The 21375-nt window shown below is 44.4% G+C and overlaps 1 protein-coding gene and 1 long non-coding RNA gene across 6 annotated transcripts in view; one reads left to right on the forward strand and one right to left on the reverse strand.

Annotated features, from left to right (window-relative positions):
- Nucleotides 1-1367: 1367 nt before the first annotated feature.
- Nucleotides 1368-19409, reverse strand: LOC146763564 (uncharacterized). The gene is made up of 2 exons (XR_014951569.1): nucleotides 11863-19409; nucleotides 1368-10536 (listed from the first exon to the last, which is right to left on the reverse strand). It is a non-coding gene; the product is annotated as an uncharacterized LOC146763564 (long non-coding RNA).
- A 28-nt stretch (nucleotides 19410-19437) lies between these two features.
- ATG10 (autophagy related 10) overlaps nucleotides 19438-21375 on the forward strand; it is a 59017-nt gene continuing 57079 nt past the window's right edge. For all 5 annotated transcript variants that reach the window (XR_014951567.1, XR_014951568.1, XM_085567655.1 and 2 more), the window contains exon 1: nucleotides 19438-19570. Coding sequence is in view for 3 of the 5 variants with exons in the window: in XM_085567655.1 (XP_085423781.1) it covers nucleotides 19457-19570 (114 nt within the window). In the remaining 2 variants the exon portion in view is untranslated. The remainder of the gene's footprint in view (nucleotides 19571-21375) is intronic.

Consider the following 21375-nt stretch of genomic DNA (forward strand, 5'->3'; position numbering starts at 1 on the left):
AATGAAAATTAAAAGATAGAAATTAAAAAATAAAAATTAAAAGATAGAAATTAAAGAATAAAAATTAAAAGATAGAAATTTAAAAATAAAAATTAAAAGATAGAAATGAAAAAATAAAAATAAAAAGATAGAAATTAAAGAATAAAAATTAAAAGATAGAAATTTAAAAATAAAACTTAAAACTTAAAAATAAAAATAAAATTTTAAAAAAATTTAAAAATAAAAATTAAAAAATAAAAATTAAAAAATAAAAATTAAAAAATAAAAAATAAAAATTAAAAATGTTAAAATTAAAAAATAAAAATGTTAAAATAAAAAAAATTGAAATAAAAAAATAAAAATAAAAATAAAACAATTAAAATAAAAATAAAACAATTTAAAAATTAAAATAAAATTAAAATTAACAAAAAATTAAAAATAAAAAAATATAAAATAAATAAAAAAATTAGAAAAAAAATTAAAAATAAAAAAAATTACAATTTTTAAAAATTTAAAAAAAAAATTAAAAATATATCTCCATATTCGGAGAGCCCAGCCACGGGCACACACGCACACGCGAGAAGCCACGGCAACTTTTCGGGGTTCAGTGCTCGACGTGACCCCCAGACCCCCCAGCCCCCCCAGCCCCCCCAGACCCGCGCCCGCGCCCCTCCGCGCGCGCCCCCGCGCCGCTCCCGCTCCGCCGCGCGCCCCCGCGCCCGGCGCGCCCCCGCGGCTCCCCGGCAGGGGCGGCTTGAAACCGCCGCGGCTGAATAGCATTTGCTGTTCCGGCCGCGCGCCGCCTCCCGCCGCCGCCGCCGCCCGGGCTTGTGCTGACACAGGCGCTGCCCCGCACCCGAGCCCCGCACCGCCGGGCTCCCCCAAACCCGAGCACCCCCGCACCCGAGCCCCGCACCGCCCGAGCAACCCAAACCCGAGCCCCGCACCGCCCGGGCACCCCCAAACCCGAGCACCCCCGCACCCGAGCCCCGCACCGCCCGGGCACCCCCAAACCCGAGCCCCAAACCCGAGCCCCGCACCGCCCGGGGTCCCCCAAACCCGAGCCCCGCACCGCCCGGGCACCCCAAACCCGAGCCCCGCACCGCCCGGGCACCCCCAAACCCGAGCACCCCCAAACCCGAGCCCCGCACCGCCCGAGCCCCGCACCGCCCGGGCTCCCCCAAACCCGAGCCCCGCACCGCCCGAGCACCCCCAAACCCGAGCACCCCCAAACCCGGGCACCCCCGCACCTGAGCCCCGCACCGCCCGGGCACCCTAAACCCGAGCCCCGCACCGCCCGGGCACCCCCCGCACCGGCCTGCAGAGTGCCCGCTGTGCGGTACCCGCGGCTCCCGGCCCCGCTTTGCCCGTTGTAGGGGTTCGGTTCGTTGGGTTTTATATTTTTTATTTTAATTTTTTTTTGAGGGGGGGGTGTTTAATACACGCGTGGGAAGGGAGTGTCGCTCCCCTCACCTCGGGGTGAGCGCGGTGCCCCGGATGGGGCTGCACATCAGTGCCAGCCTCTCGGATGGAAGTGCCAAAAAATCCCCGTCCTTGTCGGCCTGGGAGCCGGGCAGCAGCAGGGAGGCACATGGGCAGGTGTGCCCACACCTGCCGCGCTGGGCTGCGCTCCTGAAGTTGCTTCCACGCCATCCGAGGGGTCTGGGGGTGTCGGGGTTGATGGTTGAAGCGGTTTCCTTGTCCTCCTTGCCCTCCGAGCCCTCTGTGCAAGGAGCATCCTTAACTCTTTGCGGGGCGCAGCGCGCACACTCCGCAGGCGCTGGAGGACCGCGGGACCCTCCGAGGGAGGAAGGGGAGGAAGAGGAGGAAGGCAGAGCGCTGTGGAGCCAGGCGATGGCTCCTGCCCCTCGCTGGGGTCGGTGGGGCGCTTGGAGGCACGCAGGGAGGAATCCCTGAATCCCTGAATCCCTGAATCCCTGAATCCCTGAATCCCTGGATCCCTGGATCCCTGAATCCCTGGATCCCTGAATCCCTGAATCCCTGAATCCCTGAATCCCTGGATCCCTGAATCCCTGAATCCCTGGATCCCTGCCCGCTCCCAGCCCAGCATCCCTCCGCCGCTCCGGCCTGTCCAGCGTCCCCGGGCAGGGAAAAGCGACTCTGGGGAGGGAGATGGATGCTGGAGTGAGGAGGAGGAGGAGGAGGAGGGCTGTGGGCGCTGGCACCCAGCACAGCCAGCGCTCCAGGGGCTGAGCAGCGTGATCAGCCTCACTTGCTACGGACAGCAGGAGACTCGTCCTGACCAACTTGGTGGACAAAACAGCAGTTGTATGTTGCCTGCTAGAAAAAACAAAAATATTGAGCGCATTTGTTACAGATTGATGGAAGGATATCTATCTTAAACTAGCAGGGATTATTCTTTCCCTTTAGGTAGAGTTGGGAGTACCCATTGCTGACTCCTCAGGTCCTTACAAACCTCCTTATTTTGAGGTAATCAGTCACATTTTGAGTTCTTCTAAACTTAATTTGATTGCAGCTGGTGCACAACTTGTGTTATGGGTTTTTAAAATAAAAAGAAATCGTGACTATACCAGTGAAAGCTCACGGATGTGTCTTGGAATGTCGAGCTGCCTGAGCACAAAGCAGGAATCTCTCACTGTCCTTGCAAGAGAAATCTTCTAAACTTTCTGGAAAATACTGTGCCAGTGCCAAAGTTGTGCTTCTTTTTTTCTTTCTTTTTTCTTATTTTTTATTTTTATTTTTATTTTTTATTTTTGTTGTCTTTATATTTAGTACAACTGTGTTTTGGGGAAATTCCAGTAATAATTTGCTGAACATTTACTTTTTTGCCAGCTGTGAGTGCAGGTGAGACATCAGCAACCACACTGGAGGACAAGTTTCCAGATACAGAACCAAGTAATACGTATTATATATTAATAAATCTATTGCATATAAATTATATTATATATGGCTACTATGTATAATGTCAAATGTTACATGTGTAAGTACATCCTGCAGGGTTGTTTACTGCAAGTTTAATAACAATGCAAGTGTAGAGAACATGTTGCACTGACACTAAAGATAAATCCAGTGCAGCAGGAGTGTTTTCCTAAATCTGGTCAGAACTATAGTGTGTTCCATATCTTAGACAAAGATTACTGTCATTTTAACGTCATTCTAAGTGCATCTTATACACATTCTTAATCCAGATGCAGCATTTGCCACTCATGAAGAGGGTGGTATCTGGGTGAAATTGTAATAATCAGAGTCCGTAAATGTGAGGCTCCTTTGCAGGACCCTTCAGCTGCTTCCACAGAAGCTGGTGATGAAGTCCCATAGATCTCATGTGTACAGAATTAGTTTTCTAAAAATACTATGCTGATACAAACAAAAAATAAAAATAAAAATGAAAATAAAAATAAAAATAAAAATAAAAATAAAAATAACTTAAAATATAACAATAATAATAATAATGGATTAGAAGACTAAGCTGTTGGGAAAGCAAGCTCTTTCATGGCCAATGCAGATGAAATTCATGTTTTTCTGGAGTTTTCGTGGTAAGTTTTTGTTCTTCCACAGTGCAGTTGATAACCATCTCTGAGATATTCTGTGCAGGAGCAATTTCACGTTGGTGCTGATGCCAGTTTTAACCCAAGAATGCCTTGGCTGCAGTTGGAATCTGGTCTGTGGTGTCTCTGTCGTGTTTTTACATGCTTAGCAGCAGAGTGCTAATGAAGGCATAGTGCAGAGAGGGTGTGCTGGTTTTATGGTTAGCTAAAAGATAGATCTAGGTTTGAAAATGAAGGTGCTAAAAACTAGATAAATGAGGTCTGGATAAGCAGTTAAACAGTGCCTAATGCATTAAACTACAATAAATACTCGATGTGTACTTCTTTTTCTGCAAAAAGTCACATTGTGTCATCAAATTATAAGAGAAATTTCTTAGGCTAGAAGGAACAACTGCTGAATTTTTTTTACCCCCATCCTTTACGGTTATTATCTTTTGAATTATTTTGGGTTTGGGCAGCAGTTGATTTATTGGTACAGTGGCTACCAGTCTTCTTGTCATGAGCCATGACACAGTATTTCAGTTATCCCTGTGGACAAAATCTCAAATTTTCCCTTCTTGTGGCAAAATTTACAATATTAGGAAATTACTTGAATAGTAGGCCAAACACCCATCTGCAAAGGAGATATTGACTGCACAGTCCTGAAGCAGACAGTCCTCATGTAAGGGTAACCTTTTCAGTAGAAAGTGCCCCAAAATTAAGAGCTTACTGCTTGCTGATGAGAAAGATTAAATCTGGAGTCACAGGGTTGAGTTTGATAAGAGAAGAATAGGGATCTTCGCTAACAAGTTTATTTTTGTAAGGTTCTTACAAAAATTCTCCAACAGTTTTCAATGTCCAGGTACTGTTTTGTGTGCCCTTTCTGTTGTCTGTTTTGGGGGGGAGATGTTTGCTGCATATTGCACTTTTAAATCTTGATACCAGTACTTTTGGGTGGCAACGCCGCCAGGCTTGCAATAATCTTTGAAAATATTCTAAAAATGTACCTTTGTAAACTGGAATAGTGGGAGCATGGGGGCCTGCAGCCAGTGTGAGAGCAGCAGGTTGCTTGGCTGTACAGTTGTATTCCCTGTAAAGAAATTAACTGAGCAGGGTGTAATGAGCACTGACTGGTTCCTGGGAGCTGAGGGGGAAGGAGTGGAACCAGAGCAGAGCTCGTGCTGCTGGGCTTTAAACCAGGGTGTGAGAGGAATTTGGAGCAAGAAAATGTTTAGGCAGCCTGTTCCTTTTGTTGAAGAAAGAAATAAAGAAGAAGGGGAAAAAAAATAGAATTAATCAGTTCATTGGAGAATATTTTTGGTTATTTTTTGCAGTGAATAGTTAGAATGATCCTTTTCCTGCCAGGAAAAATCCTCATGGTGTGTTAGGAAGTTTTTCCTTGCACGTGGAAGAGGAGGAGGACAGAAGTAAGAGAGTGACACCTGAGGGACTCACGTTCCACCATGGCAATGAGCCCATTTTAATTTTTAAATAAAAAATATCAGAAGCAAGTCTCTGGTGCTGGCAGATCCTGCAGCTGAAGCCTTGGGTTTGTAGGGATCACGAGGGAAAATCACTGAGGCTGGGGAGGACAGGGAAACTCCCAAAGTGACGCTGGAAACCCTCCCTCCATCCCTGCCCACACTGAAGGTTCCTCTGGCCGAGTGGGAGGCTTCCTTCTTAAAATCAATTTAATAATTCTATCTTCCAACCAGGGTTTAAATATGACCAGCAACAACAGATTAGAGACTGAGTAAAAGAGCATTAAAAAATACACAGCTGCTCATTAAAAGAGTTTAATCTAATCTGTGCCCTCAAAAAGGTGGGCAAACACAATGCAGATGAACCACTAATTACCACACTGGAATGCCGATGTGTAAAATTAACAAATTGAAGCTAAATTCTCTGTTCTGACACTTTCGAGTACTAGACTTTGCAGATGTAATAGCATTGAACACATTATTTTATGTACAGTATGGATAAAACACTGACAGATTTGCTAATACAAATGGTGCTCTTCAGAGGACCCCTTTCCTAGAGGAGAAGGTCACCTAAAATCCTGGAAAATTTACATTTTATGGCAACAAAAAAATAATAAATATGATTTTAATCCCTTAACATTTTCCCTAAAATTCTAAAGGGTACTTCTCCTCAATAGGAGAACCAAAATCAGAGTGAAGATTCCAGAGAAAAGTTCAGTCAAAATAAAGCCAAAAAGGATTTTCAGCTTCCTCTCCAAACAATGCATTCAGTATTCTTTTTTTTTAATGTCCTTGAAAACATATCCTGGGGTGAAAAGGAATGCAAAATTTTGGGGGAGTTATTTTATTACACATAAACAAACAAACAAAAACCCCACAAACAAAAAAAATCACCAAAACCCAAACCCCAAACAACCCCCCCCAGAAAAACCCCAAATGAAACCAAAACTGGTCCACAAAACAATCAATCCAGTAACAACAACAACAATAAAAAGCAGAAGAAAGAAAATGCTTAAGAACATGTTTATCTCAACCTCCAAATTCTTACCTTATCTGGAAAGTTGCTAATGCAACCTTTTAATGCAAGGTCAGCACAAAAAACAAAGGCAGAGATAATGCAAAGGTTATGAGGCTGCTTTTGCTTTTTATGGTGGATTGTGGGAGGACAGATGCAGTGATTTTTTTTTTTCTTTATTTGTTTGAAAACTGCTGCTTTCTTTAACTTTCCAAGCGTGTTTTAATTGGATTGCAGGTATTGTACTGGCTCCTCATCGATAAAATTTAAATAATGAATTTTACCTGTAACTGAAACTGATTGATGCTAAGGGTGATTTTAGTGATCTTAGCATGGGGTAGTAATTTTGTGTGACTAGAATGACTCAAAGTCCAAACAAAACTGTGACACTGAAATGGAAAAACCACTGGGTGATAAAATATGCCTTTTAGCATCGAATGTGCAAGTGATGAACAACGCAGGTATTCCCCCGTGAAATAAAACTCAGGGAAATGAGTATAAATAAAAACCCAAACAAGCTCTGATTCGTACAGACTTGTCCTGCACACACCTTCAAGAGGTATTGTATACGCTGTGATCAAAAGGATCGTCTTCAGTTTCCATGTGATACCATCACTTTGTGGCTGGCGGTTCGGGCTATAGCTCATGGATACAAACTTTGAAGAATATTAACAATATCCCGTCTAATGACCCTGTGTTTTTTGCACTCTCTGCCTCGGCATGTCTGCTCAGGGAGAGACTTTCTTCTCCCTACCAACCTTCTCTCCCGGAGGGGGCTTGTGACAGTGCTGACGCTGACAGAAGATATAACCTGGCACTGAGGTGCTGAGTAAACAAGCAAACAAACAAACAAAAAAAGAGCAGAGGATGGCCAAGAACGAGGCATTTCTTCACGCTGCCAACCTTTTCTTGCTCATCCACCCCATTAGGCAGCAGGTCAGGATTGGAGTAAAGCACATGTAGGGCAGAAAAGTCCTTTTTTCTGGGGTTCCTTTTGAACATGGGTTTCTCAGAGTGGATCTGTCTGGGCCAGAACACTCCAGCGTTGAGCTGCAGCTCAAACAATGTCTAAAACACTGCACAAGGTCTGGCCAGCTGTAACTGCTGATGCTGTAGACCTGTATTTAAAGGACTGCACATGGGACAAAAGGACCCACACTTGGAGGATGGATACACGCTCCAGCGGCAAGGCCAAGTGCCAGCAGAGTCATGAAGTTTATGTTAAGCATTGCACTGTAACCACATGCCCTGGAATGAATTACTGAGCTTTTTAAATGGTCATGTTAATGCTTTTACTTATGAGTTCTTACCTGTAGAGGTATGGTCTCATAATTACGGTAATTACAAGGCTTATGAGTCTCATCACTCAAATCACCTTGCTCCCTCAAGACATTCTCAAAATTGCTATCTGTCTGATTCCCACACACCGAAAAGGTAATTTTGGAGTAAAGTTTCCACAATGAAAAAATAGCTGGAATAGTCAGGGGGAAGAAAGGGGAAGAAATACTCGGCTGTGTTACTCAAACCCCTTCTTCACTTGCAGGTTTTTCCTTCCTGAGCTAACTGAGCCTCTTGTGAGCAGGGAGGCAGCCAGGGGTTGGTGAGGAGCACAGTTGTTGTGGGGTGTTGCAGAGTGAGAGCTGCAGCACCGAGTTCATTAACTGGTGCCTGAGTTAATGCCCAGCAAGAGATAGGAAGGAAGAAATATTTAATATTTTTCCATAGTGCCACTGCTGGTGTTTCCAATACTGAGAGCTGCACTGAGGGCTGCACTGGCAGCGTGCTCAGCATTAAGGTGGCTGAATATTTCTGGGCTTTTTTTTTTTTTTTTTTTTTGCTTTAGAGTTGTAGAATCGTGGAATCCCAGGTTGGTTTGTGTTGGAGGGACCTTAAGCCCACCCAGGGACCCCTCCCACTGTCCCAGCTGCTCCAGCCCCAGTGTCCAGCCTGGCCTTGGGCACTGCCAGGGATCCAGGGGCAGCCACAGCTGCTCTGGGAATTCCATCCCAGCCCTGCCCACCTTGCCAGGGAACAATTCCTGATTCCCAGTGTCCCACCCAGCCCTGCCCCGGGGCAGTGGGAGCCATTCCCTGGCTCCTGTCCCTCCAGGTCCTCACCCAAATTCTCTCTCCAGTGCCCTTTTAGGTGCTGATATTAATTTATTGTGCCACTGGTTACTGGTTCCCACTTGGATGCTGAGTGATTTCCTGTAACTTTTTGGATGCAGCCATCCAGCCAGGTCCTTCTCCATCCAAGAGTCCCTCCTTCAAACCTGTCTCTCCAATTCAGTGCCAAAGTCTGAGTCTACACAGAGCTGAGTAGTTCTGCTATGAAGACAGAAATTATTTAGAATGCAAAAGAAATCTTGTATCCTACAGGGAGTAGCTGTATGCTTAATTTTGAAAGTTCAGAATTGCCTTATGGCTAAATATGTGCATGTGTGAAATCTGGAATTTGTGGAGATGGTGGCTGTTAGCCCCCAAATACATAAGAGAAAAACAGGAGAAAATGTGAAAGAGGAACGTTTAGAAATGCACCCTCTTTCACAGTATAGCAAAGAGTTATTAAAAAAATATTATCTTTTGCAAGAATATTGAGTATATTTTGTATCTAAATTAAATTGTTAAGGATATATGACTTCTGCTTTAAGACCCTAATTAATGCCTCTTTGGAAGTAAGGTGGAGTGGCATCCAGTGAAGAGAGAGAATGCTGTAAAGAGAAACCCCAACAAGAGGGCTGCCACTGGAATGTTCATGACACTGTAGAATCCAAGCAAGCAGAGTTCAGTAAATGAAATGTAGGGTAACATGAATTCCACACTCTGAGTGTTGTATCTCATTTATGTCTGACTTTACATCATGCACAGAGCAGTTACAGTCGATGTGATTTCTGGCAATGTGAGATTTAGAAATGCCACACCTTTAGCCTTTTCTGGATTGAGCTGGAGGTGCTCCATTTCATGTCCTCTGGAAAGGAATACTGGTTGCTGAAGCAACTTTGGCTCCTCAAAAGGAACCAAGGGAATTGAGGGCAATGTGAGTCACTTTGGACCATTCATCTCTAATAAATTCAAACATGGAAGATCTTCAGGTGTGTTTTGATGAGGAGGTTCCTAAGAAAAGACTCACAATTATAGCAAATTTGTATTATCTCCAGTAAGCCTTTATTTGATAATATTACCAACAATAACAAAACAGTAGAGACCTGAATCTAGACTTGTTAATGTTTTATGTACTGATATGGTGAGTATGGCTACAGGCTTGAGCCCTTAAAATACCATTTCACAGCTTCCCATCTCCTTCAGACACCAACATTGTGGCACCTGGGAAAGAGGTTTAGTGGTGAACATGGGGTGCTGGGTTAAAGGTTGTACTTGATGGTCTTAGAGGCTTGCCCAAATTCAAAAGTTAACGTGAAAAAAAATTAGAGAAATTACCATTTCATGCTAGAAATACCCTCCCTAAGCTCAATTAAAAATGTTTCCTTTTACTTACTTAATATCATGTCTCAAAATCCTTCAGTTACAGTGGTCTGATTATCTCATCATCCTGCCTTCTCTTCCCTTTTACTCTGAACAATACTGTACATTTTCATAATAATTATACTTTGATTTTCTATACACCCATGCTCTCACTCGAGCACCTGAAAGGGCCTTAAGTACTATTGAATTGATCTTCAAAACACCTCTTCCATTATCCTCCTCATCCTCATTCTGCAGGTAGCTGGAAATAGCAGCAAGGAGCCAGTGACCTGTGAAGGGCAGTGGAGAGAGCAGGGGCAGAAATGGAAGAAAACAGAGCTGGAAATGGGTGACACCAGCCCCACTGTTATCCCCCAGCAATTCCCTCTCGGGGTCTGGGAGTTGGGATGACCCCAAGATTGTAAAAAGTCTTTTTCTCCCAGCCCGTGGAGCCAAAGAAGGAGTCGGAAATGTGCAGGATTGGCTCCTCAAGGTTGTTTATTTTCTCTTATCTAGAACATTCTCTCTCTGACCTGCTGAGCTCTGTCCAGCAGCTTGGCCATGGCATTCTGTCCACATTCTCAGGCAACATTTACATTTTATACCAAAACTACCCGTGCTATCTTTACAATAATGTGCCAATATTGCTAATTCATGTTGGACAGTGTGTCTGTACCTTAAACCAATAGGAAAGTGTCACCAGCACAGCAAGATATGAAGGGCAAGAAGAAGAAGCTCAGGACATGCCCAAATCCCTCCATCTTGACCCCCTGAATCCTAGCCTAAATACTCCAAAATTCTACTTTTTCACCCTGTGTTAATTCAAATATCACACTATTCAAACCCTTGCGACTTGTAATTCCTCACACAGAGTTGACAGCTTTTTCCATGGGCTAAAATGGAAGCCACAGGTGTTTTTGACTTCATGCCAGGGTCTGGAGCCAGCCAGGGCAGCTAGAGGGATGTGCTGGACTCTGACATTCCCCAGTTGATAAAACAGGATAGAGCAGCTGTTCCTCAGCTTCTGGAAACCCACAGCAAGCTGTCATCTCCCCAGGTGCTTTTAGCCACCTCAGTGTGTAAACGTTTTCCTGAAAAAGGCAAGTTAATTTACCAGACAGACAACATTTGTAGGTTGCAAACATACACGGATGTGTATTCTTACATCAATGAAATATGCCTATCCCCAAAGCCACGTCGTTTGACTGAGCAGTTGAGGGGACAGAAAAGTTACCAAGAGTTGGTATAAAAGGGATTAAGCAGAAATTGGCCTGGATTTGGGTAAACTGTCGGGTCGACAGACTAAAGAACCGTAACTGGGGAAGTGGTGCCCGGGATCGCTGCTGCTGGGTGGGTCTCCCTTCAACTGGTGCTCGGGGGCACATTCCACTATTCTTACATGCAGAATAACCACCTCTCTGGCCTCTAAAAATCACGTACAAGTGATGGTACGTTATTTGCATCATAAGCCAGGGATCCACCGTTTAATTTTACATCTTATTTTGGCTTTCTTTCTCGCGTGTAGCTGTTTCTGTGAAAAATTCCTGGGAGGAGAATTCGGTGATTCGGCGTGAGTCTTAGCCGGGTTTGTCATTCCTCAGGTGCTGCCGCCCCAGCACCGGCCCGGATAACGCAGAGTGATTGCTGGGCTGAATGAATTGTGACACAGCCGAGCTGCACGGGCGGTGGGCTTGGCCCCTGGGTCCCATTGTTATGGTAAGGAGCTGTCAGTGCCGAGCACAGATCCGCGGAGCTAGCGCTGATGAGCTGCTGAAGCTGAAGTGTGCCATTTCGCAGTGTTATTAAATAAATCATTCAAATTTCGGTGGCGGATTGCTCCCAGACTCTTCTCCTCCTGACTTCCTCTGACTCCTGCTGTATTGTTTACCCGGTGAAAGCGCTGCACACTGGCTGGGGCTGGGGATTGGAAGTGGTTTGGGTAACCTCTACCCCCGCCCGAAATCTCCCCGTGTGCTGTAGGTAAATACTTCAGCGAACCCTTGTGCCAGGGTCAATCTGGTCAAGTGGGGCCAGTGCTTTTGGGAATCATGGACCAAAAGTAAGAAATTCTGAGGCGATTACTGATGAGGGGACACGAGTACTGAAACTGCAAGAACCTAGTGTTGAAATTCTACTGACACGGTTTGGAGGGTTGGAGCCCAACTAATCCTTTTTTATTTTTATTTTTATTTTTTTAATTTTTTTTTTTGCACACTTCTGCAGTAGAAATTGTCAGCAGTTTCAGGGTCAGGAAAGTATTCCAGCAACATTGAAAGTATCATCTTGCTTGATGTATGCAGTGATTATGCAGCATATGCTGCAGGTTTCAAACTTTATCTGAATAAATGTGCAGATGTTATAGGGAGAAGAACCACCAAGCCCCCACAATACTAGATTTGATAATACCTCTACTTTACCTGCTGATAGGACTTTTGGAGGTTCTGGTAAATTCCTGGGTCCTGTAATTCAAAAAAAGGAAAAAAAAAAGTCCTTGGCCTTGTCCAAATAATGATAAACAAAAGCATGAGTGCCATAAATAAATATATATTATTTAACAGAGTATTTGATGAAGTCTAGCATAGACATGATATTTTAACACATCCTACCCTCTTCATTTCAGGCAGCAGGTCTTTCCTGTGATGTAAAGAAAATTCTTATCATTAACAAATGGGACAAAGGTATATTAAAAATGTATAATTAGAGGGCATGATCTTCTGTTGGTGGGGACATTAAAACTGGGATTCTCTCCGGTGCCACAACTGTTGTATTCGGAGTGCTAGAGAGTAGTAAAACGATTAGAATTCCTCGGGGAGGCCTGAAGGAGAACTGTATAATCCCTTGTTTTAGGTTACTTTGTTTCTGCACCCATTTAACTCACATTTTAACAAGTCGCTTTGAAATGCTCACAGAGAGACTCTCACCAGGCTATGCATTTGTGCTGTAGAGATATTTAATAACATTTTTTTTTTCCAAGTAAACTTTTAAGTTTGTTACAGAAGCAGCTTCAATCTGCTATTCATGAACTCACACTAGTATCATCAGCATGCTCTCTGACAGGACAAAGCAATTTGATTTCATTATTGCAATTTAAATTCATTATTATTCATCTATGTCCATAGACCATTGGACATAGATGAATAAACAGAAACCCAGAGACACATCATAACCCCCTCACAACTCCCACAGACCACCTCAACCCATGAAAATCCCCCCTTGTAGCTCCACAAATCTCCCCAAATCCATATCTGCCCTAGAGACCCTGAGACCCCACCAGAGCTGCCCCGAGTTCATGAAAAGCCCTTATATCCCCACAGACTCCTCCTGAACCCCCACATCCATAGTAACTCCCCAGAACCCCTCCCAACCCCCAGAGCCCCCCACTCCATTTTACCTCCCCATTAACCCTCTTGTCCCTCTAGAACCCCCACAGCACCCCAGACCTTTCTAGAGCCCCTTCACATCTACACCCCAGAACCCCCCAACTCCTCTGCACCCCCAAAAACCCAAGAAAACCCCCTACAGACCTACCAGAAGCTGCAAGCCCCCATAACTCCCTGATAGCTCCCCCAGACCACCACAAATCCATGATAAACCCCATTACCCCCTATAGCCTCCCCAAAGACCCCCATAATCCCTCTAGAGCCCCTACCAGTCAGCCTGCAGTGCCCCAAATCTGTAACACCCAAAGCACCCCCAATCCCCTTGTGCTCCTCCTTAGACCCCCATAAACCCACAGAAACCCCTACAGCTACCCCAAAAGCCCCCCAGACCTCCCCCAACCCATGATAATCCTGCTAACAGCTCCCCCAAGCCTCTCCAGCATCCCAGACCTCCCTTAAACCCATGACAATTCCCCTTTAGCCCCCTCAGACTCCCCCAAGCCGCTCGTGGCCCTCCCCAGACCCCCCAAACCCGGGATGCTGCCCCCACAATTTTCACCCAGCTGCCATCAGGAGGTGTTTTCACAGCTCTGGTGCGTCTCCAGTGCGCCAAAATCACAGTGCAGTCGTGCTGCTCTGCTGCTAGGTATGTAGCTGGCACTTCCTCCTGGGATCTGAGCAGTCAGAGAAGGATTTCACGGTCTCTAATAAGAGAAATTAGCTGTTACTAAAATAACAGGGAGTGATAACACTCTGTGGGTAACAACCTCACTGGGAAGGGCCTCAGTTGGAGCATGAGCTTAAGCTCCAGGGCTTGTCGCTTTGCTGTCACAGGCAAGGGGAAAAATAGGGAAGAAAGGAGAATGAAACCAAATCTAACTCTTGGAATGATGCCTGTGGTGATCCTCAGAAACCCTGGGGTCAGGAATACAGATCCCATACATTCCTGCTGTGCAGGGTGCTGTGTGCATGCAGTGCTGTGACATCAAGGACAAGCGTTCAGTCCAACCTGCTGGGACACAACCTGTACTGCATGTACTATACATTAATTCCACAACAAAAATATACAGAAATACTTTTAAACCTGTGTTACTTCTTGCCTGGCTTCTGGATAGCTTCTGTTGTTGAGCTACTTTAGTTTCCAAAAAGGAAAAGAAAATAAAAAAACCATTCACCTGTGTAGAATTTCCCTCCCAATCTTCAACTGGGTCAGTCTCCTTAGGTGAAAGAATTTTTTAGACTTGTACCAGAAGAGTAATTTACTCTGGAGCTTAGCAATAGGCTTAATTTATGTTGTTCGCATGAAAGTAGTCCTAGTTCTAATCTACCTACAAAAATATTTCACACACACACACAATGCACTTTTAACTTATTTCTGATTTTTTAGTGAACTCAGCACTGGTATTGTAGTTTGCTGGTGTAATAAAACAAGAGAGAAAGATTAACTTGCTTATTTATTAGAATTATATATATTTACTCTAGTTATAAGTGTAATTTCATATAATAATGAACTTTGCTCCACTGCCTACGGATATTTTAATGCTGTTTTGACCGAGAAGTTGTGAACTAATTAGAAAAAAAATCTTCCTGCATCAAGCAGTCCTTCTCATTAGCTGCAACACCCCCCAAATTCAATTTCCCTTCCCAGGAGCAAAACTTTTAAGACCTTCACCTGTTGCTATCTTTTGAATAAATAGTGTCAGTATTTCCTAGATAGCGTGTCTCAAGCTGAGTTTGATATATATTGGGTTAATAGGAGAAAACAACAACAAACCAAAGCAACAAAAAATTAAGAAAGGAACATGAATAACTGTAACTTTAAGAGAATACAAAACAAATGGAAAAAAAAATCTGAACTCTGAAAGATTTCTTCAACTTTTATGTAAAATGAAAAAGGTAGGAAAAACTGCTAAAAACAGAAGGTGGCAACAACTGCTGCATTGTGACTGTACTTCCTTCAGTGCTGATTGGAAACATTTGCCACTGGAGTGGAATAAAAACCTTCATGAAAAATATAGGTTTATTTCCTTTTGAACTTTCAGCACAGTCCTGGGGCCCAAGAGCTCAAACACTCGAAGGCACAGAGTACAAGTTGACAAAATTCATCTCCATTCACTGGCCCAGCAGTTACCACAGTCTTCAACAGGTCACTTCATTCCTCTTTTTCTGCCAGCAAAAGGAAAAATAACACTACTTGTGTACCTCACAAAAGAAGAGCAGTATTACAGTGATTACTGAAAAATAGGGTTTGTTAACAATTTTGAAAAAATAAGTGTCCACTTACCAAGTTCTGTCAGGGGCCAGGATTTTGACTACTAAGTCTCCTGAACAAACACAGCAGAAAAATGCAGAATATCTTATTTTTAATTCTTATTACATATTAATACAGAAAATGAAGAAACTCTGTGTTATTGCACAAGTGAAATGGTTTGAGCATGCTGTCAGCAGCCTCACAAGACATTCTCAGAAGCACTTTACTTAGGCAACACCATTATTTCTGGTTTGGCACACCTGGCAATATTCTTTTGCTACAAAACTTTGCAACACAGGTACTGCCAGGCACTGGCATTAAAAAATTATCATCTCTTTTTGTCCCAGCGACATCACTCAGTGTCAGAAATTAAGAGTAATCAAAGAACAAAGTGTAAGAAGCAGCATTAGAATTACTTTGTCAGGAGATGAGGCAGATACATGGAATGAAATGTAAATGGTGTTAATTCTGCCAGTCTGGGAGCTTTAATGTCACCTTTTCTTCTTTTTGAAGAGTGGAGTGCTGCATGAAATGCTTGACTGATCAAGGAGTTTGGGCTGGAGCTGCATTTCCTGGGACAGCAGAGCAGGATGAAGAGGTGAAAAAGTCCTTTCAGAGGTCATTCATTCTGGCTGAAAAAGGATTATTCTCCATGATCTTTATTTAGTTCAGTTCCAAAATTCCCCGATCAACTAAGTTCCTACAGCAACTGTAATTTACTTTGAAAATTTTTTCAGTTTGATATTTGATAAAAATTTGGTATTTGTATCAATGATTTTGCTCATTCATCATCATCAATGATAATGTATGAAAAATAGATATATTCTAAATGCATAGTAATATATTTAGATAAAATTAAATGGTCTAATGACTTTTTAATGCATTTAAGTATATAAATATCCAAGCAGTGACACATGGAACAGGGCAATTAATGCTCTTGCCTGGCAGAGATGAGATGGAAACCCGAGGCATTTTTTCAGGCAAAAGGAGGAAGAGAGAGGAGAGAACCCCCCACTTTTGGACTTCTTGTCCAGTAATTTCAGAGCCGCAGCAGATGCATTTCCCTTGATAAAGAGGCACACACTGCAATCTACTGCAGTGCCCTGGCAACGGGACTGGAGATGACCAAGCTGATTCCAGGTGTTGCAAGAACAGAATTTCACTCTGCTCAGCCTTATTTTTTCAGCCATGGCAACTCCTTTGCCAACTTAGATGCAAAATCAGGGTCCTCTCAGCCACTTTTCATATGAGCCATGTCTCAAACCCAACGATTCTTCCCTAAGATAATCCAGAGAGACAGTAACAAAGCTAAAATTAGAAAGCAGGAGCTGTAGCTTCCAAGGAAATGCACATTACGTGACGTTTTTTCATTACCACATGCATTTACTGTTAGCAAAAATGGCCCAGAGAGAACACTCCACAGTGAAAAATCCTCCCCCAAAACTCAGGGGTGGGTGACAACATGGTGTTTTACTCAACAAATTAAAAAAAAAAATAAAAGAAACAGTAAGGAATGATATAAATAATTAATTATGATAATTAAATAAGGGCTATAGCATCACAGATTATAATGGCATCACCCAAACTATGCAGCTGATTTTAAAAATAGTGTATGCATTGAAGATACCAATCTATGAAGGCACAATAATCTGTTCAAATAATACAATTAATACACATAATACAATTAATAATTCTCCAGAATAACTTAATGAAGTAAAACTTCATTTATATATACACCTAATGTTGAAAACTGCAAACTTAGGTGGAATATTTCAATGATCACAAGTGGTGAAAATCATCTTTACACATGAACCCTGGTATTTATTTGGAGGACTTGGCTGCTAACAGGAATTTTAAGAATAAAGAGAGATGCTTTACCTCAGGAATATAAGAAAAAGAGAAAGAGAAAAAGAGAAAGAGAAATAGAAAAAAAAAAAAGAAAAATAAAAAATGAAAAAGAAAAGGAAAAAGGAAAAAGGAAAAAGGAAAAAAAGGAAAAAAGGAAAAAAAGGAAAAAAGGAAAAAAGGAAAAAAGGAAAAAAGGAAAAAAGGAAAGAAAGGAAAAAAGGAAAAAGGAAAAAAAGAAAAAAGGAAAAAGGAAAAAAAGAAAAAAAGGAAAAAAGGAAAAAAAGAAAAAAAGGAAAAGGAAAAAAAGGAAAAGGAAAAGGAAAAGGAAAAGGAAAAGGAAAAGGAAAAGGAAAAGGAAAAGGAAAAGGAAAAGGAAAAGGAAAAGGAAAAGGAAAAGGAAAAGGAAAAGGAAAAGGAAAAGGAAAAGGAAAAGGAAAAGGAAAAGGAAAAGGAAAAAAGAAAAAGAAGAAAAAGCTTTTGCCCTCCTAAGCTCTCCACTCCCAGCAAACTACAAGGAAATTAAGAAGTGCACAGTTGAGAAAATGTCACATCACAACACACCATTCGCACACAGGTTTCCCTGAGTAGTGTGGTCTTCAGACTGGTGGGGTAGCTGTAGTTTGCTGTACACACAACAATCCTAGAATATTTAAAGCAGCAGTTTATAGCTAAATAGGTAAAACAAATATTTTATGTCTATCCTGTTGTAGTGCATTCTGCACACACTATCTTGGACTGCTTAGCTGGGCCAGGCAAGACTTTACCACTGGAAAACCTACGGTTTAATAGACTCTTTGACTTAAAAATAATTCCAACAGCATTTGCATAGCAGAACAGCTTTGATGCTCCTCCCAAATTCTCAGACCTACGGGCAATTGCAGAAACAGCGCAGCTGGGTAATGGAAGGAACACTGGAATACATGCTGGCACCTTCTGGAAATGGCCTAGGAAGTGCCCAGGTGACCCCCCTGCCACCTTAACTCCACACCACCTCCTCCTCAAAAAGTAACAGCATTATATATTTATACAGAGGGGACAGGCAGGTGATATATATATTGCCAAGCACTTGGTGCAGAAACAACCTGTGTTGGGCTGAGCTGGAGAGGACAGGAGGAGGAGGAGGAGGAGGATGGCAGCTCCAGGGCTGGCTGGGCACCCACATCTGGTGGTGCTGGGGTGGGCAGCCGCAGCCCCCAGGGTCCCTCATGGCCCTCAGGACCTTCACATCCCTCCACAATGGCTCTCAGCCCCCCGCTGTCCCCCTCAACCCTGCAGCCCCCTCGGCCTTCATCCCCTAGAGCCCCTCATGCATCCCCTTCGTTCCTCTCGTTCCCGTTATCCCCTCGTACCCCTTATCGCCCTCATCCCTTTCATTCCCTGCATCCTGCCTCATCCCTCATCCCCATTGCTCCTTCATTCCCCTGCTCCCTCATCCCTCTCATCCCCCATTTCCTCACTCCTTCATTCCCCCATCCTTCTCATTCCCTCATCCCTCTCATCCCCCCATTCTCTCATTCCCTCACTCCTTCATTCCCTCATCCCCCTCACTACTTAATTCCTTCAACCCCCATTTCCTCACTCCTTCATCCCCCCATCCTTCTCGTTCCCTCATCCCTCTCATCCCATGCCCTCACACCCTCACCCCCATCGCTCCTTCCTCATTCCCTCACTCCCTCATCCCTCTCATCCCCTATCTCCTCACTCCTTCATCCCCCCATCCTTCTCATTCCCTCATCCCTCTCATCCCCCCATTCTCTCATTCCCTTCATTCCCTCACTCCTTCACTCCCTCATCCCTCCCATTCCCTCATCCCCCTCACTATTTAATTCCTTCATCCCCCATCCTTCTCATTCCCGCATTCCCGCATTCCTTCACTCCTTCATCCCCCTCGCTCCTTTTCCCTCATTCCCTCACTCCCTCATCCCTCTCATCCCCCATCTCCTCACTCCTTCATCCCCCTATCCTTCTCATTCCCTTATCCCTCTTATCCACCCCATTCCCTCACTCCTTCATCCTCCTCACTCCTTCATCCCCTCACTCCTTCATTACATCATCCCATTTCCTCACTCCTTCATCCCCCCATCCTTCTCATTCCCGCATTCCCTCACTCCTTCACTCCTTCATCCCCCTCGCTCCTTTTCCCTCATTCCCGCACTCTCTCATCCCCTTCAATTCCCTCATCCTTCTCATCCCCCATCTCTTCACTCCTTCATCCCCCCATCCTTCTAATTCCTTCATCCCCTCACTCCCTCATCCCCTTGCTCCCTCATTTCCTCATTCCTCTCATTCCCTCACTCCCTCATCCCTCTCATCCCCCATCTCCTCACTCCCTCATCCCCCCATCCTTCTAATTCCTTCATCCCCTCACTCCCTCATCGCCTCGCTCCCTCATTTCCTCATTCCTCTCATTCCCGCACTCCCTCATCCCCTTCAATCCCCTCACCCTTCCCATCCCATTCCCCCATTCCCTCACTCCCTCATGCCCCGTTCCCGCCCCCTTTTCCCGCCCCCGCGCGCGGGGCGGCGCCGCGCATGCGCAGCGGGGCGGGGCCGGCGCGCGCCCGGGGCGGCGGGAGGAGGAGGAGGAGGAGGAGGAGGAGGAAAAGGAAAAAGAGGAGGAAAAGGAAAAAGGAGGAGGAGCGCACGGTACGTGAGGGGCGGCGAGCGGGGCTGGTCCCTCCCGCTCTCCCCGACCCTGTGCGCCGGGGCCGGGCAGACCCCAGGAGAGGAGGAAAAATAAATAAAATGTGTGCGGGCCTCCGAGCAGCCGGGCAGGGACGGGCCGCTCGGCTCGGGGCTCCGTCAGGGAGTGTGGAGCAGGGAGCCGAGGGGGGATCCCGTCCGTTCCTTCAGCTGGAGGCAGTGGATGGTGATGAAGGAATTCAGGCAGCTCCAGAGGAGCCTTCCAGCCCCAGGGGTTTGGGATTCGGTGATTGTTCACTGCCGTGTTCCAGAAGCACACAGCTCTGTTTCAGCCCTGCGAGGGAGCTGTGTGCTCCTCACGTTTTTCAGTGAGGGTGATTTGCATTCCTCCATCAGGGGAATTGCAGAAACACCGGCACTGTCTGTTTCCTGCTTTTCCCCTTTCCTGGCATCCAAGAAGCGCAGAGCCTTGGGTTAACTGCTGTTGAGAGTAATGTGTTTCGAGTGTTAATAAATAATTTTTGTTATGGGCAGACAGGATGATGATGTGACTCAGGGCCAAATACTGAAAAATAATGAGCATTGCGTGAGATGCTGTGTCAATTGTATTTCTTGTTAAGGAGAGGTGTGATCTGGTTGTAATGGCTACAGGTTATTGTTGTGATAGCCACTGACAGGACAGGGGGAATGGCTTTAAAATTGTAAAGAGTAGGTTTGGAGTAGATTATGGGAAGAAATCCTTCCTGGCAGGGTGGGCAGCCCTGGCACAGGTGCCCAGAGCAGCTGGGGCTGCCCCTGGATCCCTGGCAGTGCCCAAGGCCAGGCTAGACAGGGCTGGAGCAGCTGGGACAGTGGGAGGTGTCCCTGCCATGAAACAAGAAGAGTTTTATGGTTCTTTCCATCCAAACCATTATGTGATTCAGTGGTTTGTTTGTGGTGCTGCAGTGCTGCCTGATCTCCACAAACACATTAAACCAGCTGTGTTTGTGACACTTCCTCATTGAAATGGGCAAGGAGAGAGAGGGGGTTGAGTAAAAATGACCAAATTCTCTGAGAAAAAAAATATCTTTAAAATCCTGTGAGAAAGCCCTTTGAAGGACAGGGAAAGTTTTGAAGCCATATTTTTAGGCCAAAGAGAGCTGCACTGCACTATTAAGGAAATACATGTTAAAAGTGCAGCTCTGGGCTGCCTAGTACAGGGAAGACAGCACAATACTGGAAACAGTCCAGCAAAGGGGCCCCAAAGATGGTTAAGGGTGTTTGGTGTATAAGGCAAGGCTGAGAGAGCTGGGATAAATCAGCTTGGAGAAAAGAATGGTCAGTGGGATCTTCTGAATGTCCATAAATACGTGGTGGGAGGGAATAAAGAAGATGGAGCCAGACTTCCTTCAGTTGAGACAACACAAGAGGCAGCAAGCACAAACTGATAGTTAAATGCTTCCAGTTAAACAGAAGTAAAAATGTTCCCTGTTGTGGTAATTGAGCACCGAAATAGGTTTCCTAGAGAGGCTGTGGCATCTGCATCCTTGGAGATAACCAAAACCCAAATGTAAACCATCCTGAGCTTCCTGCTGCAGTTGATACTGCTGAGGGCAGGGGGAATGGACCAGAGGTCTCCAGAGGTCTCTTCCAGCCTCAGCTGTTCTGCAAATCCATGATTCCGTGATGGAATTGAAGAAAAGTCTTTGTGCTATTTAAAGCAATAGTTTTTTTCCTCCTGTGCTTTGTTATTTTACTGTTCAGTTGCTATGAATTAGTGAAACTTCTTGGTGGTGTTCTCATCTGCCAGCACTAACCTTTGGTTTGCT

This window comes from Lonchura striata, chromosome Z (genome assembly GCF_050655825.1).
Source record: "Lonchura striata isolate lonStrDom1 chromosome Z, ASM5065582v1, whole genome shotgun sequence".
NCBI classification, from domain to species: Eukaryota; Metazoa; Chordata; class Aves; order Passeriformes; family Estrildidae; genus Lonchura; species Lonchura striata.